The following is a 27,597-nucleotide window of genomic DNA, read 5'->3' on the forward strand; positions in this document are numbered from 1 at the left end:
CAATGACTGGCAATGTTTTCTTGACCCTCTCTCCCCTTTCTTTTTAATTTTTTTCAATTAATTTTTTTTGCTTGTATATATCAGTTGCAAAGTTAGTGGTATCATTATGACATTCTTGCAATGTGCATAATATATTTTGATCACATTGGCTCCTCTTGATATTTTTAAAAAAATATAATTTTGAACATTTGTTTATATGTAAATATAGATTTATTACATGTATGGGTGTTTTGCCTACATGTATGTCTGTACACTATGTGTGTAAAGTGCCCATAGAAGTCAGAAGAGGAAGGGGATAGGATCCCCTAGGACTAGAGTTACAGATGGTTGTGAGCCATGTGGGTGCTGGGAATTGAACCTGGGTCCTCTGGAAGAGCAGCCAGTGCTCTTAATTGCTAGGCCATTTCCCCTGAATCTTTCTTATTCTTTCTTATTCCTCCTCCTATTATCATTATCCTTCTACATCCCTAGTGATGTAATAACCGTGTATATGCAGGTGTCCTTGTAGAGAGCTAGTTTGGATTCTTTTTGCTATGGATCTACAGATCCTAGAACTGGATCATGTGGAAATTCTTATTTAAAAGTTTTGAGGTGCCTCTGTACTGATTCCTACTGAGGCCACGCTATTTTACATTACCTACAGCAGTATGTGAGTGCTCTCTCCTTGACTGTCCCAATTCTTACCACCGTTTGGTGTTGCTTGTTATCTCGATTATAATCATTCTCACATGATATATTTTATATTATATTTTATTTTATTTTTTTTTAGAGATAGTTCTGCTATATAGCACAGGCTGACCTCAAACCTGTGATCTTCCTTACTCAACCATCTGAGTTATGAAATTAGGGTCAGATCCTACCATGCCTGGTTTGGGTTTTTCTTCTAAGTGGAGGATCCACAGCCTAGGCCCCCAGCTCCCTGCCCTAGACTAGCTTTCTTAGTCCATTTCCTGTTGTGATAAAGAGGCTAATGGTCAACAAGAGCAGCCAGGGTGACTCTGGTCCTTTCTCTTAAGCTGCTGGAAGACCTGTGTGGATTTGAATCTAGAGGCCCCCTCTAAAAGGCTCTGCCTTACAGGCTCACATTCTAGGAACAGCTGGATGGAGATGGGAAACCCAGCTTCTGTCTCTACATTCCCATCTTTGAAAGACGATACTTGGGGATAGCTGTATCCTCAGGTGCTGGGCCATGCCCAGTGATCCTCGTGGGCTTATCCACACAGTACTTCTAGAGGCAAGAGTCATTTAGACTCAGCTTAGAACCCAGAGTCTACTTCATCCTGGAGGGCTAGGCTGGGATACCAGGCACAAAGGCTAGGGCTCAGTATGAGTGGGTCCTCTGTGGCAAGGCAGACAGGTCCTGCCCCAGTTCTAATGGCCTTGATTGGGTGTCCCCTCAGTGCACACTTCTTCCTGGAGATAGAAGGATTTGAGCCTAACCCCACGGTCACCAAGACCTCTCCCCCCATCTTCTCCAAGCCAATGGACTCCAACATCCGGCAGTGGTGAGTACTGGCTGCTGGCCTGAACACATGGCTGGGCCTGGTGGTGGCATAGTAGCACTGTCCATTTCTAAATTTGTCTTACTCTCATCCCTATTCTCCATCTCCAGCCTCTCTGGCAACTGTGATGACATGGATTCCCCTCAGTCTCCTCAGGATGATGTGACAGAGACCCCATCCAATCCCAACAGTCCAAGGTAAGTGTGCCCCTCCCCCCTGTCTCACTGGCCTTAGAAGGGGGGGCATCACAGGGTGGGCTGTATAGGAAAGAGAAAGAAGCCATCATCTCTGTGAGGTGAGACAAACATCTGGAGGCCTGGGCTATGGTTGTGGAATGTGACATTTTGTGGAACAGAGTGAAAGATCAGTAAATTATAAAACGATTTCTGTTCATTATAAAACATTCAAACAATACACAGAAGAATAAGGATTTCAGCACACCTTACATAATTGTGTGTATTTAAAATCTATTCACACAGAACATCAGTATGCATTTTTGCAAGTATACATACACATGAAAGGAGACACATCTGCATTACAGCAATAGTCTATTTGGACTGTGGGGGCAGGGAGGGATAGATGGAAAAGTTCAGATATGGAGATGAAAAGGAGCTTTCTCTTCCCTTAGTTCCATATTTCGAAGGGATGGCTACAATAGACATATGTCCTTCTTGATCATCCCCACATGTATACAGGTGTATTTTGATCAATGTGATTACATATGGATTGGAAGGGGAGCTTGATTAAACATGGAACACAAACATGGGCATTGACAAAGACATAGGAGGCATAGGGGTTGGAGCAGTGGCCCGGAAACTAGTAGCTCTGGTGGTGGCGGGGAAGAGGGTAGGAGCGGAGGCAAGGGCAGGATGAATTCGCAATGCCTTCTGGTCTTAGCGCAAACCTGGCCAAGGAAGAACAGAGGCAGAAGAAGAAGCGGCTGAAGAAGCGCATCTTCGCAGCTGTGTCCGAGGGTTGCGTGGAGGAGCTGCGGGAACTCCTGCAGGATCTTCAGGAGCTCTGTAGACGGCGCCGCGGCTTGGATGTGCCTGGTTAGTGCCCGGCCCTGGCATAGAGTGTAGGCCCCAGGGACCCTGGTTGGTTTGCCGTGGTGCTGCTCTGTCTCTTGTGGGGCTGGAATATGAGGCACCTTGGATATTGGGATAGTAATTATGTGCTTGATTTAGAGGGCCATGGGGAGTCACGGATGGGTTTAGGCAGAAAGAGGGTGTGGTCTGGCTATTGTGTGGAGTATATCTGGAGAGGGTTGCTGTTCAAAGAAGCAGGCCTAGAGGAGGGGGAAGAGTTCCTTGGGCATTGACAGGAATGGCTTTGGGGCTCCATTGCTGTCTGGGGATCAAGGAGAGGAGCAGGCTGATGGGGATGTGATGAGATGTACTTTTAGACCTCGAGGAGGGATATGATGGAGATTTCGGCACCAACAGGAGCAGCCAGGCTGCAGGTGTCATTGGCTCTTTAGGTGGTAGAGAGTCGTGAACAACAAACCAGAAAGGGAGCTGGAGGAGGGGCTGGGAGAAGAAGAAAAAAGATCTGGTAGTAAGGGTTGGGGCTCCCAGTGCAGGCTAAAGAGCATGCTTCTGAGGTATGAGGCTGCCGCCTCCATGGTTCTGTTTGCCCTTCCTGCCCCTGCGTTTATCCTCGACTGTCTGCAGACTTCCTCATGCACAAGCTGACAGCCTCAGACACTGGGAAGACCTGCCTGATGAAGGCTTTGCTCAACATCAATCCCAACACCAAAGAGATCGTGCGGCTTCTGCTTGCCTTCGCTGAGGAGAACGACATCCTGGACAGGTTCATCAACGCCGAGTACACGGAAGAGGCCTATGAAGGTACCTGGAGGCAGAGGCAACCTAAGGGCAAGGGAAGAGGTTGGGATTTCCCAAGGTGGGTGTGGCTACAGACACAGCCCATCTTGCCTCACAGAGGCACTTTGGCTATGGAGAAGGCAAATACGTAGTGGGTACCCATCTCAGCCTTCCTTTTCCCTGTAAATAATACTGAGCATGGATGAACAAGTCAGGAAACGCTGATGCTCTAAAAAGGCAACTTTATATGGAATATGCTGGGAACGGAAGTAAAGACGATGTAATGTGACAGAAACTGACTGGGGTGAGCAACTATACAGTGGTGGGCTTGGCCAAAGCTTACCGGATGGGAAAGATCCAGAACTGGGTCAGGGTAAGAGCCCCAAGATGGGCACGGGTGTGGCAGATTTGACACTAGGAAGACCGCATGGCCTGGGGATGTCATTCAATTGAGGAGAGCTTCCTTAGCATGTGCAAGGTACGGTTAGATTCCCAAGAACCACAAAACAAAGAAGCCAACAAACAAGGAAGAAGACTTAAGATGAGCCTGGAGAGCCGGGTAGGGAGCCAGCAAAGCCAGCAGTCAGCCTTGCAGGGGTGAATGATATAAACTGTCCCGTTTCAGTCTGGTTTTGTGGAGCCAGGGAATATAATGTAGTGCCTTGTTTCCCTGACCCTGAAACACACTGTGAACTATTAACAGGCTATGTCCTGAGTCTCTGAAGTCAGTAAACAGCTTGTCACAGCAGAAGTGATCAGCTCACATGCCAGGGGGTGTAAACACCTCAGTTTTTTCGGAGGGGGGCTCAGATGGGGGACTTTAACCCTCCTCATGGGGAAGGTAATCTCCATTACTGTTTGAACTCTACAGACTTTCAAAAGGGAAAGTCATGGTACTGTGGAGGAGGGGCGGGAACCCCAGGGAGGGATTGCTTTGATTGTTTGCTGAACCAAAAGAGAGAGAGCGAGCCATATCCTGTTCTCAGCCTGCCATATCCTGTTCTCAGCCTGTCACTTGAGAGCCACCACCAGTCCTGCAGAGGTTCAGACCAGTGTCTGAGTCTTACTTGTCCTGCCTCTTTTTCCCCTTCCAGCTGTCTGTACTTTTTGTTTATAGTTCAGGGTCCTATGGTCTCGCCACTGCTGGTACAAGATCCCTTTAATTTTGGGGTGGTGGTACTGGGAAGTGCTTTTACCATGGAGCTACCTCCCCACTTCTTCAAAACATTTGAAACAGGGTTCCCAATGAAGGAACTAAAGAAAAGACCCAAGGAGCTGAAGGGTTTGCAGCCCCTTAGGACGAACAACAATATGAACTAATTTGTACCCTCAGAGCTCCCAAGGACTAAACCACCAACCAAAGAGTACACATGGTGGGACTAATGGTTCCAGCAGCATTTGTAGCAGAGGATGGCCTAGTCGGTCATCAATGGGAAGAGAGGCCCTTGGCCCTGTGAAGATTCTATGCCCCAGTGTAAGGGAATGCCAGGGCCAGGAAGTGGGAGAGGGTGGGTTGGTGAGCAAAGGAAGGGGGAAGGGAAGAGGGAACAGGGTTTTTGTTTGTTTGTTTTTGTTTTTTATTTTATTTTATATTTTCTTTTCTTTTCTTTTTTTGGAGGGGAAACTGAGAAAGGAGATATCATATGACATGTAAATAAAGAAAAAAAAAAGAATGTTTTAAGAAAACCATTTGAACTCTAGTCTCACTAAGTTGCTCAGGTTGGTCTTGAACTCACTTCACAGCCCAGATAGTCTTGATCTTCCTGCCCCTGTCTGCTGGGTAGCTGGGATTACCAGCCTGGGCCAATAGGCCTGCGTAGTGAGGGCCTTTTGAGGGCAAGGATGGAGTTTGTTTCTCATGGTCCATTTCTCCCACTGGAGAGGCTGAACACGTTTTTGATAGAGTTACTGTACTAACCTTATTTGTCCCTGTAGTAGGGCTTTTTTGTCCTGGCCGCAAATCTTCCTTCCCAGCTTTCCCTAGCCTCTTTACCAAGCCCTTGCTGATGCTCTTGCAGCAGGTCGTGGGCACCCGTGCTCTGGTTTTATCTATTGCGGGCGGGGTGCAGTTCATTCCTGCTTTCCCAGAATTCAACTGGTGTCAACAGGGTATCCCCACACTTGGTTATCTACACCCTTAATATTTTCAGTCAGCTACTGCCACCTAGGGTCAAGGGACTCCAAGATCAGCTTTAGGTTGTCCTAGGCCTTTGAGCACCCATGCCTGTTGTTTACAGGGCAGACAGCGCTGAACATCGCCATCGAGCGGCGCCAGGGAGACATCACAGCAGTGCTTATAGCAGCGGGTGCTGACGTCAACGCTCATGCCAAGGGGGTCTTCTTCAACCCCAAATACCAGCATGAAGGCTTCTATTTTGGTAGGCGATACCGAGGGAGTGGAAGATGGGGGAGAGAGGAGGAGGGGCTTCCTGTCCTGGGCTCTACTGAGACCAGCCCTACCACACCAGGGGTGCTACAAGACAGTTTCCTCCGCGCATGTGCATTACAAATGGGTTGGCGCTATGTGGGCTAGGGTGGAAGAGCCTGCCTGACAGTGCTACCTGGTGGCAGTAGGGCTCACACCTGCAGAGAACAAAGACCTGTGTGTGCATGTGCGTGCGTGTGTGTTTGTGTGTGCACTTGTTTGCGTGTGTGTAATGGTGTGAAGGACATAGCCCCATTGTTATACAGGTGAAGAGATTGGGCTGAGGAAGAAAGTGACCTGTTCCTGGGTAGTAAGACAGAGATGGATGACATCTTGGACAGACTGGCAGAGTGAAGGGGGAGAATCCCAGACAGCTCAGCAATCCAAAAGCAGCTATAGTTGTGTGTGCTAGAAAGATGTCCTTACAGGGGTAACTGTTGTGTAAGCTTGAGGTCCCAGACCCTCCAGAACTTTGTGGTAGACACTCTGTAATGTCCTCCCTTCAAACCTGGCTTTATTTACTGTTTTATTTTTCTTAGTGTGTGTCTGAGTATGTATGTGTGTGTGTGTGTGTGCATGCATGTATGTGGATGTATGTGTGCATGTGTGAATGTGCATGTATATATGTGTGCTTGTGTGTGCCTGTATGTGTGTATGTGTTCATGTACATGTATGTGTGTGTGTGTTGGTGGGAGTTTAGAATTGGCACAAATGTCTTTTCCCCTCTTCTGACAATGTTCACATTGCCTTTATAAATTCTTTGGGTTAAAAAATGCGTACTTTAGGTAGAGTGAAATCCATCCATTTTAGTGTACAGTTCTGTTACTTTTATATCACCACCATCACAGTCAGGACAGGCGATAGGAAGCCCCACTGGGCCTGACTGTCACTGCTCTGTTTTTTTCTCTCTCTTTTGTGTATGTACGGTTTATATGTGAGATGTATGTGAATGTGGGCACGGAGGACAGAGGGGGACATCTGGTGGCCCTCTGTATTACTTTTCATCCTTTTCCCTTGAGACAGAATCCGGTGGAACTAGGCTGGTAGCCAGTAAGCCCTATAAACTCTGTCTCTGCACCATGTGCCAACCATGCCTAGCTTTTTACATGGGTTCTGGGGATTTGAACTCAGCTCCTCATGCTCGTGCGGCAAGCAGTCTTATCCACTGAGCCATTTTTCCCACCTTTGGGTTTTTAGTCAGCAGGACTAGCTGAGTCTGGGCATCTCTGAGGACAGCTTCTTGCTCAGGAAGCCTTGTGTCCTCATTGCCCAGCCTGGGACCTAATTACAACCAGTGTTGGGAAACATCTGTTGGGTGGAATAAAGAGAGGGCACAGGTGGGAGTAAAAAGAGGAAGAAGAACCCAGAGTTTTGTCTGGATGGGTGGAAGGGTTTCTAAATCTAAATAGGGCATCGAGAGTGAGTCACCGAGAAGGTGGGATCTGAGCAAAGACTGGGAATAGGCAGTGCAGAGCAGCTGCAGGAAGCAAGAACAGTGTATGCAAAGGCCCTGAGCTTAGAGAATGTCCCTTGTTGGAGTAAGAAGGCCATTGTGACAGGAGAGGTATGAGCATGGGTGAGAGGATGAGAGGAGCTCAAAACAGAGAAGGCTTTGTGCGGGTGTGCTGGAATTAGAGTTCTCATTCTGGGTAAGTGGGGGACCTAGCGGGGGAGGGGGGATGTTCTGCCCCCCACTGAGCAGAGTGTTGAAAAGTCAGTGGGGGTGGGGGTGGGCAGAGAACACAGGTGGCTATGGTGTACACCTGCTTCAGTCTTCACTGAACAAAGGGGAGGTCGTCAGGGAGCCGCAGGGATCAGTGCTGCTGTGATGGCCAGCATCTGTACCTCTGAGCCTGGGCCTGGAGGATATTGCTTTTGGCCTATGAAAGGACTAAGCTCAGTCACTCCCCCCTCCCCCTCGCCCCCCCAGGTGAGACACCCCTGGCCTTGGCAGCTTGTACCAACCAGCCTGAGATTGTACAGCTGCTGATGGAGAACGAGCAGACGGACATCACTTCCCAGGACTCTCGGGGAAACAACATCCTGCATGCGCTGGTGACGGTGGCTGAGGACTTCAAGACCCAGAATGACTTTGTTAAGCGCATGTATGACATGATCCTGCTGAGGAGTGGCAACTGGGAGCTGGAGACCATGCGCAACAATGATGGTCTCACACCACTGCAGCTGGCTGCCAAGATGGGCAAGGCTGAGGTGGGGCCCTGCAGCGGGTGTGGGGGCTGGGGAAACATGGTGCTCCAGCCTCAACTCTGGGAAGGTTGCAGCTTAGGTCTGGAAGTGCAGTGGTGGCTCAGTGAAATCCAGCATGTGAGCTAACCTTAAGACATCAGTCTTGTACTCCAGAGTTCATTCTCTCTTCCTGGGACTTTCTAGGTGGGGCCAGACTGGGGAATCCCTACAGCCAAGGTGATGCAATACCTCAGGTGCTCTGTGGTTGAGCATTCCTGAGTGGTGACACTCAACCACAGGCTACGTGTCTGTCCTTCAGGCTTGGTTCTTCTGGGGGCAGTGGTTCCAGACTGGCTACTCTGGGTCCACAGTCAGTGGGCTTCTTCTCCCTGGCAATAGGAGGACCTTAGTCTGTTGGCAAGGGCTCTTCTCCAGCAGAGTGTGGTTATATGGGCCCCTTTGCCTGTGTGATGTGGACAAAGAACTCCAGGCTGATCTGAGCACCTTGGGAAGACATAGGCTGGGACTGGCTGATGTGTTTATCTGTGTCTGGAGCTGTGGTCTGGCTGATATCAAATTTATTCTCAGGGAAGAGATCTTGGGAGGAGTGTGGCTTCTGGGAGACTGTGGAAGGACGCTGGATAGTTGGCATCTATTGAGCAATTCCAGCTGTGTATCCTTGTACTTTTCCTAGTCAGCTGCCCTGAGGTCAGGCCAGGGCTAGAGCCCACAAGGGACCTTTTTATTCCCTTGTAGAGATGAAGAACAAAGGGAGAATTGTGTGTCTGACCCCCTCCTCTTGCCACCCAGGGTTGTAGCTTGTAGGGGTTCTGAGGAGAGTCAGAGGGTATTTGTGGGTATAGTTTCTTCCATGAGCCTTTTCCTGCATGTCACACTCTCATTTGTGCTCCTTGCCATCCCAGCCCAGGTAAGATGCACCAGGCATGTCCCTGGGACCCCTTACGCCATAGAGAAAAGTACTCTCATCAAGGCCAGTCTAAGGGAGGTACCTACCCCGGGAGGTTCTCAAGTCTTCTCCTTTATTCAGTGTCTTATAGAAAAGTTTCCTGGCTGTCACCCAAGGTGGCTGCCATACTGGGAGTAGAGGACTCAGCCATGCCCAAGCTACAGGCCTGCCCTTGGGGTTTTTACTCATTGGGATGCAGGAGCTGTCTGCCTGGGCTGTGGTGGGAGATGAAGTGGGGGTGTGTGAGAGTCACACACTGATGTTGTCCTCCCAACAGATCTCTCCTGTTGGGCTTTGAGTTCGTGCTCCTGGATGCTGAATCCCAAGCTTTGGGTGATTGGTGGGTTAGCTTTCATGAAGTAGAAAGATGGAGGGCAGTGGCCCTCCTGGACAGGGGACTCAGACAGAGAGCTTCACAAAATGCTTCCCAGGCTTCTCCCTGCCTCTGGAATTTTAGTAGTTGGTTGCGTGTTTTGAAAAACTCCCCAGGGACCCTAACATACAGCAGACTTTGAGGACCACTGACTTATAGAGTGGGCACCATAGTCCTCTTTGCGAAGACTAGTGCCTGATGTCACAGCTTGTTCAGCTAGAGTGACGAGCCTGGCTGTAAAGTCTAGACTGAGGGTGGAATGGAGGAGCAGAGAATCAGAGAGCTTCAAGTTCAGGCCTCACGGAAATCACGTCTAAAAACGGACAGTTCTTGGATTCATTACTGAGCTGGAGCTCAGCTGGTTTTGGGGCCCACTAGCTGATGGTTTAGCTCTCTGCAGTGTGCAAAAAGGGCTCTCACACTATGTGAGAAGGCACAAACTGTGAATTTCACTTTCATTTTACAGAGGTAGCTGGAACCCAGGGTCAGGGTTCTAGGCAGAGGTAGGACTCATACCCTTTTGGGTGGGAACATATTCTGGGATGACCTGCCTCTAGATGGTCCAGGCCTGATGTCCCTTGGCCCCATTACCCTCTCTTCTTGTCCCTAGATCCTGAAGTACATCCTCAGCCGTGAGATCAAGGAGAAACCTCTCCGGAGCCTGTCCAGGAAGTTCACGGACTGGGCATATGGGCCCGTGTCATCTTCACTCTATGACCTCACCAACGTAGACACCACAACAGATAACTCTGTGCTGGAAATCATCGTCTACAACACCAACATTGATGTGGGTCTCCCAGGCAGGTTGGCAGGAGCAAAGAGTGAGGGCTGGACCTTAGGCCAGGGATTGAGGGCCATGGGGGAGAATTGTGTTTGAGTCTCCTAAATCCCATATTGGTGATTTATCTTGGTGATGGAGTCTGGCGTAGAGGACAGGACCCAGATACAAGCTAGCTCTTTTGTTTCTGGCTAGCAGTGAATAATAGAGCTAAGGGTAAGGGGCTGTCTTCAGAATCCCGAGCAATTTGGAGGCAATGAAGAGGTGTGTGGTATTGATCTTGCACACCCATTGATCATCATGGCCTGGCTTAGAGTCCTTTCTTCTTCTAAACTTGAGTATACATGAGGTCAGTGTTTGATTTCTTGAGCAACCAGGAGGAGGTGGGAGAGGGAAAGCCAATGAAGCTGGAGGTGAAGCCTGAGGATCATTTCGGAGAGTTTTCAGCTCTTTTGAGGAGTGAGGCAGTGGGCTAGAACTCCACTCGTAAGAGTCCTACTCCCCAGAGGCTTCCTGGACCCTCACAGTAGCCTGCTTAGCAGGGTGGGTAAAGGTTGTGATAGAGATAAAGAGGTGAGCCAAGAAAGGGTCAGGAGATGTCCTAAGGTCGCAGGGATACTGGAACTCCTTTCTAGTCCCCATTCCTTGCTGTGCATCAGTATTCTTTCTGCTGGGAAACCCCAGGCCCCTGTTTCTTTGACTGCCCCAAAAGGAGTCCTGGGAGCTAGGAGTTACCCTTCCAGAATTTCCATCAAGCCAGTCCATTGCTCCTGATGACTGGAGGCTTCTGCCATTGGTCCCACTGCTTCTGGGCTCTGGCTGGGCTTTTTGAAAATGGTCCTTCTCAGACTGAAAGAGCTGAGGGGGTTTGCAGCCCCATGGAGGGAGCAGCAGTGTCAACAGGCCAGACTCCCTGGAGCTCCCGAGGACTGGACTACCAACCAAAGAATACACATGGAGCGACCCATGGCGCTGGCCACATATGTGGCAGAGGATGGCCTTGTTGGACATCAGTGGGAGGAGAGGCCCTTGGGCCTGAGGGTGTTTGATGCCCCTGTGTAGGGGAATGCCAGGGTAGGAGGATGGGAGTAGGTGGGTGGGTGAGTACCCTCATAGAGGCAGGGAAAAGGGATTGGATAGGATAGGGAGTTTCCGAAGGGGAGACCTGGAAAGGGGGAAACATTCGAAATGTAAATAAAGAAAATATCCAATCAAAACAAACAAACAAACAAGAGTATACAGCTAAAAGAAAAAAAAAAAAAAGGTCCTTCTTTGCCTGCCTCATCCCCATGGGGTATTCTATCCCCAGAACCGGCATGAGATGCTGACCCTGGAACCTCTGCATACACTGCTGCATATGAAATGGAAAAAATTTGCCAAGTACATGTTCTTCTTGTCCTTCTGCTTCTATTTCTTCTATAACATCACCCTGACCCTCGTCTCTTACTACCGCCCTCGGGAAGATGAGGTATGGGGGTCCGGAGATGGGGTGGTGTTGAGAGGGCCTGGATGAAGGATCTTAGAACTGCCCCATGTAGAGATGGGGAAACTGAAACCCAGATATAAGGGATTTTCATGCTGTCATCCAATTATTATCCAAAGTTCCTGGAGAATGGAATGGTTAGCCAAACTGTAGGTGCAACCATCTAGGGAGAGTTTTATTGGGAGAGAGTTGGGGGATTAAGGAACCCCAGGCTCTTCCCAGGCTTTCTATATGGGCCTAGACTACACTGTCTGTCGTGAGGCCCACAGAAGGTGGGTGGAGGAGAGGTTACTTAGCTAAGCTTCCTCACTTCTTTGGGTCTCAGTTTCCCACCTGTTAGCGGGCGGTTGGGGTGTGTGTAGAGTCTCTGCTTTGCTGAACTGTGAGGAGGCCTCTTTGAGTGTCTGGTAGTGGATATGGTTAAAAAGAACCATGTAGTTAGGCTGTGGGGTTGTTAGCGCATAGCGTATTGTCTTTACTGCAAAGTTCTGGGTTCCCACTGAGGTTAGGTCAGGCAGGGCTAGAAGATGAGGTTCTTCTTCTTAGATAGATGATGGCCTCTGGTCCATCTCAAGGGTCCAGCATGCATATACAGCCTGGGCCCTCCAAAGCTGGTGCTGTCCTTCCCTCTCCATCCCTCACCCTCATCCCTTCTTCCCTTCCTTCCCAGGCTCTCCCACATCCCTTGGCCCTGACACACAAGATGGGGTGGCTTCAGCTCCTAGGGAGGATGTTTGTTCTTATCTGGGCCACGTGCATCTCGGTGAAAGAGGTGAGTATGTCTCTACGTCCTTCTAGAATACCCCTTGAGGCCAGCAAGGTGGGAGCAGGGCTGGCTTCCACTCCAGCCTGCACTGCCTCTACTGTAGGGGCTTCAGGAAAACATTTCCTTTTTAGGTCTTAGGTTCCTAAGTTACAGTATGGAGAATAATGAGTAAGTCAGGCCCATTGTATCTGCTCCATGCCCTCCTCCATTCATCTGTCAAATTGCCCACCATGTATCTATCCATCATACCACTCTGGGCCTATCATTCTTCCTTCTCCATTCTACCATCTTGTTACCTGCCTCTTAACATCTACCCAGTTACTCATTCATCCATTCCAAACCCTACATAACCTAGGCACCATACTTTTGTTTTTTATTCAGCCATTTCCCCATCTGTTTGTCCATCTATCCACTCACCCTTTCACCCACTCATGTATTTACTTGCTTAACCCATTTAACCAGCCAGTGAATCAGCCTGTAGATTTTGAGCCTTTTGTATATGAGACACTGGGGTACATGTGTGACAGGGATGGGGGGAGTTTGCCTTTCTTAAGATCAGTTTGATAAGGGAGCTAATGGTCACAAACATCTGGACTGTAAGGTGGATTAGGACAGTGTTTAGAGGGAGGTAGATGACTTATCTGGGAGTGGGAGGAGGGGTGGAAGCTTCGTCAGTAGGGAGGCATGATAAGCAGCAGGCACAAAAGCTCAGAGGCTGGAAAATCAGGCCGTGTTCTGTGGGTAGCTATAGTGACTCCGTGACTTTGCAGTTTCTGGGCTGAGGATGGGATTAAGAAGCCTGTGGGAGCTCTACCCACACTGAGGCATCAGTGATGCCCTCTGGGCACAGGTCAGCTTCCACGTCCCACCCTTGGACTCTAGCGGAGCTGTCATATACACAGCCCCCCCCCCCCCAAACCACACTGGAACAGTACTTCCCAGACCCCTGGGTGAAGGGCAGGAAGAGGGTCAAGCTTTTCTTTTCTGTTGATCCCAGGGCATTGCCATTTTCCTGCTGAGACCCTCCGATCTTCAGTCCATACTGTCGGATGCCTGGTTTCATTTTGTCTTGTAAGTAGGCCTGTCCCTTCGGTCACAACTGATAGGGAGGGCTGGAGATTCTCTGGAATAGCACCCAACCGTGTCATCATGTTGAAGCATCTTGTTATCATTATGGTCCAGAGGTCCCCTCTGTCTCCTCTATAGGGAAGTGCATGCAAATGCCTGTGGGGGGATCAGAAACCTTTAGGACAGAGCCTGTCCTGATGGCAGGGAAAAGCTGACCCCATCTCTCAGAGCCCCAAATGGCAGGCACCCCAGAGAAGCAGAGGCTTGGCCATCTTGTTGGTGTTTGTACACAACAGGGTCTCAGGGAAGTCCCTTCTAGCTCCAATGATACCCCAGGGTTGCCATCTGAGACCTCGGTTGGTCAGGACTAGAAGGCACCTGAGAAATCAGTCACACATCCCATGATGCAGTGCTCAGTGATGTCAGAGTCCCAGCTATTGCTGTGCTGGTGGCCTTGGCTCCCAGTGAGAAAGCCTAGCTTAGCAGCTTCTCTGCATGGAGTCATGTGCAGCTGACACCAACGGCTCCCATGACCCTTGGCTTAACGAGCAGAGGCAGACTCAGTTGACTCTGGTAATGTCAGAGGCCATGGCTGAGGATGAAGAATGCTGGTTTTGCAATGGTAGCACATTGTTAATGTGTTTCTTTTAAATATGTAGGAGGCTGATCTCTCTCTCTCTCTCTCTCTCTCTCTCTCTTTCTCTCTCTCTCTCTCTCTCTCTCTCTCTCTCTCTCTCTCTCTCTCTCTCTGGTGTATATCTGCACATGCACAGGAGTGCATGTATTATGTGTGTAGGCCTGAGTTTGAAGTCAGGTGTCTTCTTCAATCATTTTCCACCTCATTTTTTTGTGACCCTTTACTTTTTGGGACACAGTCTTTCATTGAATCTGGAGTTCCCTGATTGGCTAGACCGGCTAGTCAACAAGCCCCAGGGATCCTCCCATCCCTGGCTCCTCAGGGCTGCGATGATGGGCATTCACTGCCACACCTGGATGTTTTATGTGGTGCTGGGGATCTGAACTCAGGTCCTCATGGTTGTGCAGAAAACATTATGGCAGCTGAGCCATCTCCAGTTCCTACCTAGGAGTTTTATAAAGTGGGTACCTGCAGCCCTCTAGCGGTATGAACTGAGTTCTTCACCCTCCCTCCCCCAGCACCCAGCACCCCCCTCCCCCTCCAGGGGGCAGGTACAGCAGCTGGAGGCCAGATGGACACTGCCCCAGGATGCAGGCCACGTGCCTGCCTGCCACTGTGGAGAAAGTGTGCCGGTTCCTGAGGACATCCGTTTACACAGCTCCTGCTCTTAGCATGATGTCCCGCTCTTCCACTTCTGCTTTGTTAGAGTAGAGGAAGGTAGAGTAGCCCATCCCAAGCCGAGTCCCCAGGTGGCTCCTCAGTCAGGCCTCTGTCCTTCACCTCAGAGAAAAGCAAGGTTGCTGTGGCCCGGACTCTTGTGCAAACTGTCTGACATTAGAAACACAAGAGTATTTTTGTCTAGATGTCTGCAAAACTGGAAGTGTGGGCCCTGCTTAGGAGGACGTTTTCTTCACGCACGTTTGCTACATGCTATATTTATTGTTTGGAAAAAAATTTTTTACACCAGTGTATAGTATGTTTTCATCAAACCTAACTTTCCCTCTCATCCTTTCAACACGTTGCATACTCCTCTACTGCTTCTCCCTCCCAATTTCCTGTACTAGTTTTATTTTTATTTTTTGGAGACAGGGTTTCACTATGTAGCTGGCTCAGAGCTCACTATGTAGACCAGGCTGGTACTCTGCCGGGGGCTACATCGCCAGAGAAAGAACTCTCCCTCCCGAGAAGCCATCAGTTGCCGGTAGCTCCTCAGCTGTGGGCGGGGCTTCGTGGCCCCTCCCCTACTCCCTGGAGTTCTGGCTGGCTTGATCTTGTGCAGGGCCTGTACAGGACAGCCCTGTCGCAGCCAGAAAACACTGCTCTACAGCAGGCCTCCCCAACCTCTGGCTCTCGCAATTGTCCTTCAGTCTCTTCCACAATGATATGTCACACAAAAACTACCATCTTTAAAATAATTTTGAAAATGTGTGTGTGTGTGTGTGTGTGTAAGAGGGGTGGGAGACACATGTCATAGTGTGTATGTGGAAGTCAGAGGACACCATGGAGGAGCTGGTTCTCCTTTTCTATTATGTGAGTTCAGGAACTCAGGCTGTCAGCTTGGCAGGAAGTCCCTTTACCTCTCAAGACATCTCAGTGCCCCTCCAAACCACCATCTTAATCACTTTCAAGCACAGTTCAAAGCTATGGGGTATATCCACATGGCTGTGCACCCAGCCTCCAGGGTACTTTTCTTCTTGCAACTGAAGCCCTTTTTTGAGTAAAATATAACCTCCAATTGCCCTCCCCTCTGGTAACCTCTTTTCCATTTGTGTCCTCTGAGTTTGACCACTCTGGGTACTTCTTATAAATAGAAGGATGTTAACTGCCGGGCAGTGGTGGTGGCACACACGTTTAGTCCCAGCACTTGGGAAGCAGAAATAGGCAGATTTCTGAGTTCGAGGCCAGCCTGGTCTACAGAGTGAGTTCTAGGACAGCCAGGGCTACACAGAGAAACCCTGTCTTGAAGAACAAAACAAACAAACAAACAAACAAACAAAAACAAAAAAAAGAAAATTATAATTAGTTTCTGAGTATAAATGTTGGAAGCTTTTGTAATATATTGAAAATAAGCTTTGTACTAAATCACTGGTCTACCCTAGTGTCCCCACATCATTGTGGGAACTGTAACCATACAGGTGATTTCTAAGCCATCTGGCCTTGTGGGCTGTATGGCAGAGTTGGCTGGCAGCCCACCCTGGCTCTGCCTTGCATCTAGTGACATAGTCCATACTGCATTCAGACCCAGCTGAATGACGTCAGGCAGCCTTGCATGTCTTGTCAGCATCAGCTATCATGGTGACCTTTCCAGAGGTTAAGGTTTTGGGGTTGACTGTTTCTGCTGCTGCTAAGTAAGGTCCTTGTCTCCTGTGTCTCCTGAACAGTTTTGTCCAAGCTGTGCTTGTGATACTGTCTGTATTCTTGTACTTGTTTGCCTACAAAGAATACCTCGCCTGCCTCGTGCTGGCCATGGCCCTGGGCTGGGCGAACATGCTCTACTACACGAGAGGCTTCCAGTCTATGGGCATGTACAGCGTCATGATCCAGAAGGTACGCTGGGAACTGTGCAGGCGGAGCACCCTTTGAGGGTGAGGTTGCCCAACACCCTCCAAAATGCTGCAGTCTTCATTTGATTTTGGTCAGACTTTAAAACAACTAGGCTTGTTGGGCATTGGTAAGGGACACGCTTTGTGAGGGACATGTTCTGACCTTCTGGAAAGTATCTAACAATTGCTCTTTGTACGTGTGTCCATACCTGTACATAACAGGTAAGTGTACGTATACATTGCATCCGTCCATACATTTGTCGTACATTTTTACAACACGAAGCATGAGATGATTGGCAGTTTGTTGCTTTCTGAAATGGGGTTGTACTGGCCAGCAACCTGTGGGTGCAGCTGACGAATGAGAGCTGCTCCTTTCTGGCTGGTTGACGGTTCACTTTGTAAGCAGTAAGGTGGGACAGTCTGGGCGTTGCCAATCAAGCTGAGAGCAATGGCTTTACTGAACTGGATAACTGGTATCAAGCACCAGAAGGATCAGTAACATTCGTGTGCTATTCATGAAAGACAGCCTATACCTTAAAAAATACAATATTTTAATTACATTTTTGAAAATTTCATACATACATACAAAGTATTTTGATCATATTTATCTGACTCCTCAGCCTATCTTCTCTTAGATCCACTCCTTCCTTCACCCATTCCTCTTAACTTCATGTTCTTTTCTTAAAAAAGCACCCATATATATGTGTGTGTGTGTATAAAATGTATATAATATATAAAGCTACACACACACACACACACACACACACACATGCAGTTACTTGGGGGAGTGCTTAATGATTCCAATTTGTGTTGTTCGTGGGTGTGGGGTCATCCACTGGAATGTGGTGAACTTACCAAAGTCCAACTCTTTTTTTTTTTAAAGATTTGTTTTTTATTTATTTATTTTATGTGTATGAGTACACTGTAGCTGTACGGATGGCCATGAGCCATCATGTGGCTGCTGGGAATTGAACTCAGGATGACCCCGCTCGCTCTGGCGTAATACACTATAGCTGTTTTCAGACACACCAGAAGAGGGCATCAGATCTCATCATGGATGGTTGTGAACCACCATGTGGTTGCTGGAATCCGAACTCAGGACCTTCGGAAGAGCAGTCAGTGCTCTTACCTGCTGAGCCATCTCACCAGCCCCCAAAGTCCAACTGTTAAAGAAAAACTGACTCTTCTTCCTCGAGAAGCCATCCGCTATCAATAGCTCCTCAGCTAGGGGTGGGAGCTGGTGAACCCCTCCCCATCCTATATTGCAATCAATGTTGATCTCATGCAGGTCTTCTACAGGCTACAGTTGCAGTTCCTTGGTATAGTGGCCCTGGCTTATCTGAAAGACAGTGTTTGCCTGACCTTTGGTTCTTACAATCTTTTTGCCCTTGACCCCACAGTGGTCACTGAGCCTTGTGAGGGAGGGATATAATATGGACCGTTCCATTTGTGGCTGAACCCCAATGATACTTTTTCTCTGCACTTTGACCAGCTGTGAGTGTCAGACAGCCCACATTTAAGAGTTTAATCTGCCTTAGCTTTTTCTGGGTCACTGTCTTGAACCTAGATGTAGACATCAATAAAACAAGGAGCACTTTGTTGGTAGGATTTAAATATTTGTAGCATTGCTAGTTTTCATGGCATGAAAACATAAATGTTCCTACCATGGTGGATTTGCAGCTGCTGACATTGTGCCACTTAACACATCTGGGAGGAGATATGCAGTTGCACATTGTTGAATAGTCCTTCCACTATCTGGTCACAATAGATGTAGCCAGATGACACTCAATGTCGAATATTTTTTATCTTAAAAATGTAGTTTAATGCCGGGTGGTGGTGGCGCACGCCTTTAATCCCAGCACTTGGGAGGCAGAGGCAGGTGGGTTTCTGAGTTCGAGGCCAGCCTGGTCTACAAAATGAGTTCCAGGACAGCCAGGGCTACTCAAAGAAACCCTGTCTCAAAAAACCAAAAAAAAAAAAAAAAAAAAAAAAAAAAAAAAAAGTAGCTTAATTATAAATGGATGTGACTAAAATTTTATTTTGAGACAGTTTCTTAAACTAGAGCCCAGGTGGGTTTAGAGGCTCATGTTCTTACTGTAGCCTTCATCATGCTCGGGCTATAGGCCTGTTCCACTATGCTTGACTTAATGATTGAATATTTTTGTGATAAAAATTATTTTTTAATTTTTTTTATTGAGCTACAATTGAAAATTTGTATACACCTAAAATGTAGGATTGGGTATAGTTATATACTGTGAAGTGATTACCATCTTCAATGTAGCTAATACAGCCACCATGTATGTTAGAAAATTGGAGACATGCTTTGGGCACACTTCAACTGCATAATTTGATATTTTCCATGAGAGCCCGAGAACTTATTTATCTTATAATTGAATGTTTGATTTAGTATTTCATAGTGGATATGGTCACAACATTCATGCAAATTCAACTATCAGTTCTGAGAAGCTGGTATGTGCTGGCTCTGGCGTGTCATGGCTCCCAGGGAGGGCCAGATGTGAGACTCCATAGGAAAAGGTACTGGGTGAATCAGAGACTGTGTGCTGGGAGGTGAGGTCTTGGGGACCAAGTAGGAAAGAAGGCTTCCTTGTAGAGGCAGGGCCCTCAGAGGAGCCTGGGACCATCAAAAGAGATGAAGAGGGGAGAGAGAATGGCAGGACTCAGGGAGATGGTGCACAGCAACCATGTGCACACACCTCACACTTGAATCATGTCCCTTTCTTTGCAGGTCATTTTGCACGATGTTCTCAAGTTCTTGTTTGTTTACATCCTGTTCTTACTTGGATTTGGAGTAGGTAATTGCTTTACAACTAACAGTAACCCCCGTGCTTGTTAAGCTTGTTATCAGGATATCAGAAGGACAAAGCATACAGTGGCTTCGTCAGGGGCGACACAGTACCTGCCACATTAGTGTTCGCAAAGAACCTTTTGCCTTCTCCCAGCAACTTGACCAAGTTGGAGTCATCACCCTGAGCCCATGGATTAGAGACTCATGCCTGTCACTCTCATCCATCCAACCTGTGGTTTCCCCCGACTTTCACATCCATCATGAAAGCTATGCTCAGTAGATGTGTTGACCCCATCCTGCGGATGGCAAATGAGAGCTCACAGAAACTTGATGGGTAGTCTTCAAAAACTAGGAGCAATCTAGTGCGTTGAGCTGTATTTCTCTGGGCCTCCACATCTTGTGACTCTTGACAATTTGCTTCAGATACCTCTGTGGGAACTTATAGTTTATTGGGGACCGAGTATGTGGAGGCCCTTTTTAAAATCCAGAGGGAATGACTTGACCCCACCACTGTATACGGAGATGGCATGTGTAGCATGTTTTTTCTCCAGGGCAATTTTGTGGATTCTCCCCCACCCTTTTGTTGACATAGCTTTACTCACGTGTCTGATGCCTTTTCAGGGACAAACCTTGCTTATTTATTTGACCCTCTACCTGTGGACTTATTCCTCCACATATTCACTCACACATGAGCCTACACATTTACTCACCCAGCAAAGAACCATCGCTGTGGTGTGCTGGGCAGAAGAGGAAAGGAGCCCAGATCTTGTTCATAGGGAACTCAAGGGATGCAGATTTTATAGTGCTTGGGGAGACCATTCAGGCTACAGGCAGTCAGAACCTTAGTCTACAGGGAGCCAGGGCCACACACAGGCTAAGTAGCAACCTTGGAAGGCTGTGGATGAATAAGGGCTAAGCTTGGGATAGAGGAGAGGAGAAGAGGCTAGGCTTCAGTGGGCAGGAAGGGCTTTCTGCAGGCCAGGCAGGAAAATCAGCCTCTTTAGGCTTCTGGGGGACTTGACACTGGAGGTGAGGAAGAGCAGAATTGGGAATTGAGAGGTCGGAGGGAAGAAGGGAGGAGCAGTGTGTACACATGCAAACATGAGTTCTCTGAATAGCCAGCCATTCTCTCTGCAGCACTGGCCTCATTGATCGAGAAGTGCTCCAAGGACAAAAAGGACTGCAGCTCCTATGGCAGCTTCAGCGATGCAGTGCTGGAGCTCTTCAAGCTCACCATAGGCCTGGGCGACCTGAACATCCAGCAGAACTCCACCTACCCCATCCTCTTTCTCTTCCTACTCATCACCTATGTCATCCTCACCTTTGTCCTCCTCCTCAACATGCTCATTGCCTTGATGGGGGAGACGGTGGAGAACGTCTCCAAAGAAAGTGAGCGGATCTGGCGCTTGCAGGTGAGCTGGGCAGAGGCCTTGCTAGGGATTTTGTTCAGCACTCCATCGTGAGGTCTTGTGCAGCCATCAGCACCAGTGAGTCTGGGGTGCGTCCTGAGACTCTGCTTAAAGCTTAATGTAGGTCCTTTGAGAACAGGGCCTAGAACAACAGCACATACGGAGAAATGCAGGCTTTTGGGGACACTTTATTCATTGTCACCCATGAAGTGTGGACACTGAGAAGTGACTTCAGGTTGAAGAGAAGTAAGGTTCTGGAACAGTGAAAGTGGCATTCCTGCTCAGTTCCATCTGGGCCTTATCATTTCTCAGTTCTGAGAACAACTCATGGTGTGGATCTCGTGGTGACAATCAACCTGATTCGTGAACTGAGTGCTGCTTAGAAAGTGCTTGTTGGACTTAGTGGGTAGGGTGAAGGAGGGAGCAACCCTTCAGGTGTCTGCAGAGCTGCTGGCAGGGGAGGGGACCGCAGCCTGCTTTTGCCATCCTCAGCTGGCAGAATGGAGATGTACATGACTACGGGGGGTGGGGGAGGCTTTGGATTGGCAGTTACCTGAACCTTTATAACTGGGTTGTGCATAATGCTCCAGAGAGACTGGACCCACTACCAGGGAAGCTTCCATGGTGCCCAAGCCTGAGAGGGAGGGTGGAAATGCTTGACTTTCAAACTTTCCTCCATGTCCAGTTCCAGAATCCCAACATTTCAGTTAGGAGGCTCCAGATATCCAGACATACTATTTATGTTAAACTTAAACCAATTTATCAGTCCCAAATTTTCTTTCTCATGTTTGAATTCATGATTACTCCAAACCCTCAAGACCTCTGCTTTAAGCACAGATGAGGCTGGAATGAGCTATCAGATGGGGTACCTGTGGGTGTACCCTCATCTGGAATGGGGCTCTCAGAGCAGGCTTGGAGAAATCAGTTTAGGCTTCTTTATCTCCTCAGAGAGCCAGGACCATCTTGGAGTTTGAGAAAATGTTACCAGAATGGCTGAGAAGCAGATTCCGCATGGGTGAGCTGTGCAAAGTAGCAGATGAGGACTTCCGGCTGTGTCTGCGGTAACGGGGGAAGGGCTGTGGGGCAGTCTTTGACACGGGTAGGATCAGCAAGCAGGAGGTTGGGGCATCCCTGTATCTGTGGCATTAGAGGAGCTCTATAGAACCTGGGACATCCCAAATGTGTTTGTTTATGTCACTGAGATGCGATCCCGGAGCAGTTGAGTACAATGGTCACACTTGCAGGATCAACGAGGTGAAGTGGACTGAATGGAAAACGCATGTGTCTTTCCTTAATGAAGACCCAGGGCCCATAAGACGGACAGGTATTATTGCTCTGAGATGGTGTGGGGTCCTCTTTTGTGGACCGTTTGACTTCACGTGAATCAAGACCAAGAGGCTTAGCGTTCTCACCTGTGAATCTGAAGGTCCTCCCCAGCTCTGGTACTCTATAGCACTATTTAGAAGAGCTTTTAAAAACTAAATGGTAGGGGGATGGCGTATAGCTTAGGTCCTGGGTTTTAGCCTCAGCACCACCAGGAAAAAAAAAAAAGATTGTACTAACACACAGGGACAGGACCAGAAGGATGCACTTCTAAATCCCAACTCTGTTCTCTGCAGCAGATTTAAACAAGATTCAAGATTCTTCCAGGAGCAATAGCAAGACCACCCTCTATGCATTTGATGAGTTAGATGAATTTCCAGAAACATCGGTGTAGAAGCATGGCTTAAGGCTGATGTGAATACTGTCGTTTGATGCTGCAGGCTGAGCCCTGGTGCTGAAGTGCTCTGCAGAGTGCTCAACTAGAAGCAAAATGCTCCTCACACCGACTGGTGGCTGCTGAGGAGCGGCAGTCAGGATCTGAAAGGAAAGCACCTTGGGTTTTGTGACTCCAGAGGTCAGGGCAAATCCATGGCCACCAGTTCTGAGTCTGGAAGTCTCCTGATGCCCCGGGTGAGGAACCTGCAGGTTCACTTGGCTCCAAGACACATGTGCTGGGGAAGGAAGGAATTGGGGTCTGAGCGGTGGGGAGAGCAGTCTTCCCTCTACTATAGTCTGCCCACAGACTCCTCCTTTATCTCCCCAACTATGACTGTGCCTCCTGAATTGGTGGGGGATCCTGTCCCAGCATGTGTAGAGGACCTGAGCTAAGCTGGATCTACTGGGGGAAGAGGGGAATGAACGATGGGAATGCCCTAACTGAGCCTCCAGGAAACAGGATAACTGGATTCCATCCTTGGACCTAAATCCAAGGTTAAACCTATCTCCAACCGAGGGATGTTTTAATAGTGTAACTGACACAGAGTTTTTTAGTTCAGAAAAGCCATTTCAGTTTTGAATGACAGTTACTTCAGATGAAGTAGGCAACTTTAAAAGCTAAGAAGTAGATTTTGGGCTTTTGGACTGAATGTAAGTATTATATACTAGGCCTCAGGATGGCCAGGGTCAGGACAACAAACGTTTCCTCACGCACACAAAGCCTGAGGGAGACAGGCTGTGATCTGGGGGAAAGGTTTGGTACCCATCCTCTTTCAGTCTCATCCAGTGCTGGCCTCACTTCAACTGAGTCAGAAATAGCAGCTGATCTATTGAGAGGGTCTTAAAGCTCAGAGATGACTAGCACTCCAGTGTTTCCCATTGGGGAAATCAGCAAGATGCCTAAAACACACTGCTATCATATGTTTTTGTTGACTGTGAATATTGAAACTGTAGAAGAGGCTTCTGAGGAAAGAATGTCTCCCAAACTTAGGGCTTATTTCATATCCTCAGCCTCAGATTTTTTTTTTCTCCTTGAAATTTCAGAGTCAGTTTGTTAGATTAGAGGGTAGAGTTTGGAGAATTTCTCCAATGGCTAGAACTGAAATATTCCACCCCCCCCAACCCCAACCTACACTCTTCTATTATTTAGTAAAAGGATTCATGTGGAAAGGTTTGAGATAGAATTATAGATTATGAAGTTTTTTTTTTTTAAATGTTAAGTGGGTTGAAATAAGCTGGGCCTTTAGAAAACTTGGCAATTATTGAGCTAATCAGACTAGAGACCACACAAAGCAGTCCACTCTGGCAGGTTTCTGCATTCTAGAAAGTTCCAAGTACCAGCTTAGCTGGACAGGTGAAAATTGGCCATTACATCCTGAATGGCCAGGTGAGGGAGAGATGGGGGATGGTACAGCATGGATGTCTACCCAGTCTGCAGTAGCCACTACCTGCTCAACCTTCTGGAGTCTCTATTGCTCAAAGATCAAGTAGGGGAAGATGACAAAGCATGTGTCTTTGAAAAGCAAAAACCTTAGGGGGACATCATCATCATAAGAAGAAGTGCTCCTGAGGGGCAGAAACAGTGAGAGAACTGGATTGAGATTTTGGTTCAGTTCAGTAGACAGCTGCTTCAGGAGTTTGGAAGAAATGGGCTGAGCACTTGTTGGGAAGATGTCGAAGAAAGCAATTAGGTGAATCTTGCGGTTCCTAGACATTCTACAAGCGAGTATTCCATAGCTGGAGTCTCCTTGAGTTATCCTGAACAGAAGTCCCTGTTTAAAGGGCAACCGCTGGTTCTAGGGAGCTGGGATTCCAGCTTTGTGTTGGCTTGGAAGTCAGTAGATAAAACCACATAACTGCATTTCCCACTTGGATGGAAGGTGTGGGAAGTTGGGCAGATAAAAAAATTAGCTTCTCACATGTTGTGGAGCTCTGCTTTTTGTGGATCTGGATGGAATTTTTGGGCAAACCCATTTCCAAACTGCCTATTCATCTAAATGTGGCCCCCTCCCCCAAGTGAAGGCTTTCAGCCCAGAGGGTCAAGCTAAGAAGGTTCATTAAAGCAAGGAAAGGCATCGCAACAAGTGGTGTCCTGCTCAAAAGGGGACCAAATCCCTCATTATACTTGTAAAGACTCAGGCTCTGGAATGAACATAGACATGTTCAAAGCCATGTCAGAGCAGGTGGGGCTAGGATGTCCTGATTTCTGGGCCACAGGGATCCTTCTGTGGCTTTTATCATTGGGTCTTTTTGTAGTTGCCACATTTAGGGGCTAGTTTTTTTTTTTTTTCTTTTATGACTCGGAAGTTATCATTTGTCCTTACAACCCAATGACAAGTCTAAAGGTCAAATGTGCCTAAAGCCACACAATATCAACAAAGATAGCAAGAATATAAACACACTACTGACTCTGTTGACCTATCAGGATACCTTAAAACTCCATGATTTACATTTCAGTAATTTAGGGGGAAGAGGTTTTCTGGGAATGAGCCTGAGCATGCTTCAGTAGTAGCTGCAAACCCTGTTTTAGATAAACATCTCCCCAGGAAGAGTTTTGTATTCAAGACATTATGTCGAGTGTCTGTCTGGAATAACATGGGTGCTTCCTTCCTTCCTGGTGTGGGGAGAAGGAGTAAAAGTTGTACTGTGAAGTCATTGAGCTCTCAGGCATCTGCCCAAGAGAGTACAGTATTATTGAGGTTCCTTTCCTTCCTCAGGGCCTGGTGACTGTCCCCTTTTGCTCTGGGTGAGGCACAGGGAGGTAGGCCCTCACTAGAGTCTGTAAGCCATACTTGACTTCTGCATTGATTTACATGTTGTTATCTTATATTTACTGTGACCTTGGTTCCAGACACAGAATTATTGTCGTATTCTCACGAGATGTGCCTGATCGTTGTATAACTTAACTTATAGACTTGTTTTACCATAAAGAGTAAGACTACTTTGGTCTCATTGAAACACTGTTTTGATTTCTAATAAATATTTATTTTGTAATGTTATGGCCATGTTTCTGTCTTTGCTTTGTATGAATATGAAGACCAACTAGAAATCTTAGAGTTTCTTAACAGGAATGGATAAAAGGAAGGTTGATGTTTGGATCTAAAGCATTTCTCCTGGATCCTGATCAGTGGGGGAAGGTGGTCAAGGTGGGTAGGGGAGAGGGCAGCGTGCTATGTGTGTCAAAGTGCGTTACCCATCTGGATTTCTATTTTAGTTATTTGACAACTTTGTTTTATTTTTAAAAAGATTTATCTTGGGCTGGAGAGGTGGCTCAGGGGTTAAGAGCACTGGCTATTCTTCCAGAGGACCTGGGTTCAATTCCTAGCACCAACATGACAGCTCACACTTGTCTGTAACTCCAGTTCCAGGGGATCTGACATGCAGGCAAAACATTAATACACATAAAATAAAATTAAATCATTAGAAAATTTAAAAATTCATCAGTTGTCTAGTGTATAACTAGTGGTTCTATTTTCTAGTAGCCATCTCAACACTATCACTGTGACCCTGTCACCTCTCTTTCCATGTCTGTAGTTGGTTTAGTCTCTAAACTGGCAGTGAAAATGGAAACCATCCAATGAGGATACTTTCAAGTTTTGCTCATTAAACCTATGATTTTATTTGTATCCACACCCACACACTACAACTAGTCCCTTGTGAATTTTTTTTTTTTTAGGTTCCTTGGAAATCGCACTTAAAAAAAGATTTATTTTATGCATATAAGTATACTTTTGCTGTCTTCAGACATACCAGAAGAGGACATCAGATCCCATTACCAATGATTGTGAGCCACCATGTAGTTGTGGGGGATTGAACTCAGGACCTTTGGAATGGTAGTCACTGCTTTTAACCGCTGAGCCATTTCTCTAGCCCCCCCCAGCCCCTTGTGAATTCTTATGCCATTTCAGGAAGGTGAAAGTTAATTTTTCCACTTAATAGATTTATTTTGTAAAAAGGAATGCTTGCATTGAACTAAATTAGCCTATCAATAGAAACAATGGCTCTAGTAATTGTTTTCCCATTTGTGACATAGCCATCTCTCACAGACTCCAGGTTTTGATTGACTTGGCTTTTAAATCAAATCTCTACTATTTTCCTGGGTCAAATTGAGGAAGTGTCAGTCCTCTTTCTTGGTTTGATAAGATGTAACATTGGTCAGTGCCTTTTACTTTGTGAATCAGTGCCTTTTACTTTGTGAATATGGGATGGAGCCTGTTCATGTTATATACTGTGAAACCTAAGCCTGTGGGGCAGCCATGATTAGAATCTTCTACTAGAGTTCCCTTTTGTGTTAAGGGTTGTAAATTCCACCTGAACCCCAGAAGTGCTAAGAACTGTGAAATCACCATGGGAGTGTTGAGCACTGTGACATACTGAATGTGAGTTCATCTAGCACTCACTAACTTGGTTTATGTTAAGGAACCACCATCTGCCAAAAACTCTATCAGCTTTGTGTGGCTGGGTTAAGGTGGAAGATATAAACGCATTCTCTGCAGGTAAGTGACAAGCCTCCTGAAGACAACAGGTGGGAATGCAGAGATATCAAAAGCATTGGGAGTCCCCTGAGAAGCTACTTTCCCTCAGGCTTTCTGCTGGGGGATGTGTGCACAGGCCTTTCAGACATGCCCTGTTCCCGCAGCCTTGGCATGTCTATGACGTGCACCTTCCAGCAACATGGCCTTTATTGTTGTAGCCTCCAGAGTTCCTCTCTGCCTCTCCACACTTGTTCCTCTTGCTGGCACAGTGGCTGCCCATGGCTCCCTATTTCTGTCCTATTTCAACAGCCCATTCTTCCAGGGAAGCCTTCCAGATGGGCTCACATTCAGACTTTATTCTTCCATCAAATCCTTTTTTTTTTTTAAACTTTTATTGCATTATGATGAGAAAAGTTACATGATTTCAATTTATCTGAATTTGTTAACATTTAAAAACATATTTTAATTAAATAGAATTGAATCACATTCTTGTTCACCTTTTGTACCACCACTCCTCCCATAGACTTTCAATACCTACAATACCTTTTTTGTCATATTCCTTAAAATTTATAACAATAAAAGTAAGTATTATAA

The 27,597-nt window shown here is 47.3% G+C and overlaps 2 protein-coding genes across 8 annotated transcripts in view; one reads left to right on the forward strand and one right to left on the reverse strand.

Annotated features, from left to right (window-relative positions):
- Trpv3 (transient receptor potential cation channel subfamily V member 3) overlaps positions 1–25,522 on the forward strand; it is a 33,419-nt gene extending 7,897 nt beyond the window's left edge. For 2 of the 7 annotated variants that reach the window (XM_031351234.1, XM_031351235.1), the window contains exons 3-18: positions 1,401–1,505; positions 1,613–1,699; positions 2,400–2,554; positions 3,176–3,352; positions 5,566–5,706; positions 7,684–7,964; positions 9,891–10,067; positions 11,368–11,526; positions 12,212–12,313; positions 13,305–13,378; positions 16,394–16,559; positions 19,302–19,368; positions 20,499–20,773; positions 21,701–21,831; positions 22,015–22,094; positions 22,390–25,522. In XM_031351234.1, coding sequence (XP_031207094.1) covers positions 1,401–1,505; positions 1,613–1,699; positions 2,400–2,554; positions 3,176–3,352; positions 5,566–5,706; positions 7,684–7,964; positions 9,891–10,067; positions 11,368–11,526; positions 12,212–12,313; positions 13,305–13,378; positions 16,394–16,559; positions 19,302–19,368; positions 20,499–20,773; positions 21,701–21,831; positions 22,015–22,094; positions 22,390–22,487 — 2,275 coding nt within the window. In that variant the 3' untranslated portion in view covers positions 22,488–25,522. Of the gene's footprint in view, positions 1–1,400; positions 1,506–1,612; positions 1,700–2,399; positions 2,555–3,175; positions 3,353–5,565; positions 5,707–7,683; positions 7,965–9,890; positions 10,068–11,367; positions 11,527–12,211; positions 12,314–13,304; positions 13,379–16,393; positions 16,560–19,301; positions 19,369–20,498; positions 20,774–21,700; positions 21,832–22,014; positions 22,095–22,389 lie in introns of those variants that run through there. The other 5 variants (XM_031351236.1, XM_031351237.1, XM_031351238.1 and 2 more) reach the window with 5 other exon arrangements.
- Aspa (aspartoacylase) overlaps positions 20,766–27,597 on the reverse strand; it is a 38,165-nt gene continuing 31,333 nt past the window's right edge. The window contains exon 7 of the mRNA XM_031351252.1: positions 20,766–20,912. Coding sequence (XP_031207112.1) covers positions 20,886–20,912 — 27 coding nt within the window. The 3' untranslated portion in view covers positions 20,766–20,885. The remainder of the gene's footprint in view (positions 20,913–27,597) is intronic.

Source organism: Mastomys coucha, unplaced genomic scaffold (assembly GCF_008632895.1).
Source record: "Mastomys coucha isolate ucsf_1 unplaced genomic scaffold, UCSF_Mcou_1 pScaffold5, whole genome shotgun sequence".
In the NCBI taxonomy this organism is placed as follows: Eukaryota; Metazoa; Chordata; class Mammalia; order Rodentia; family Muridae; genus Mastomys; species Mastomys coucha.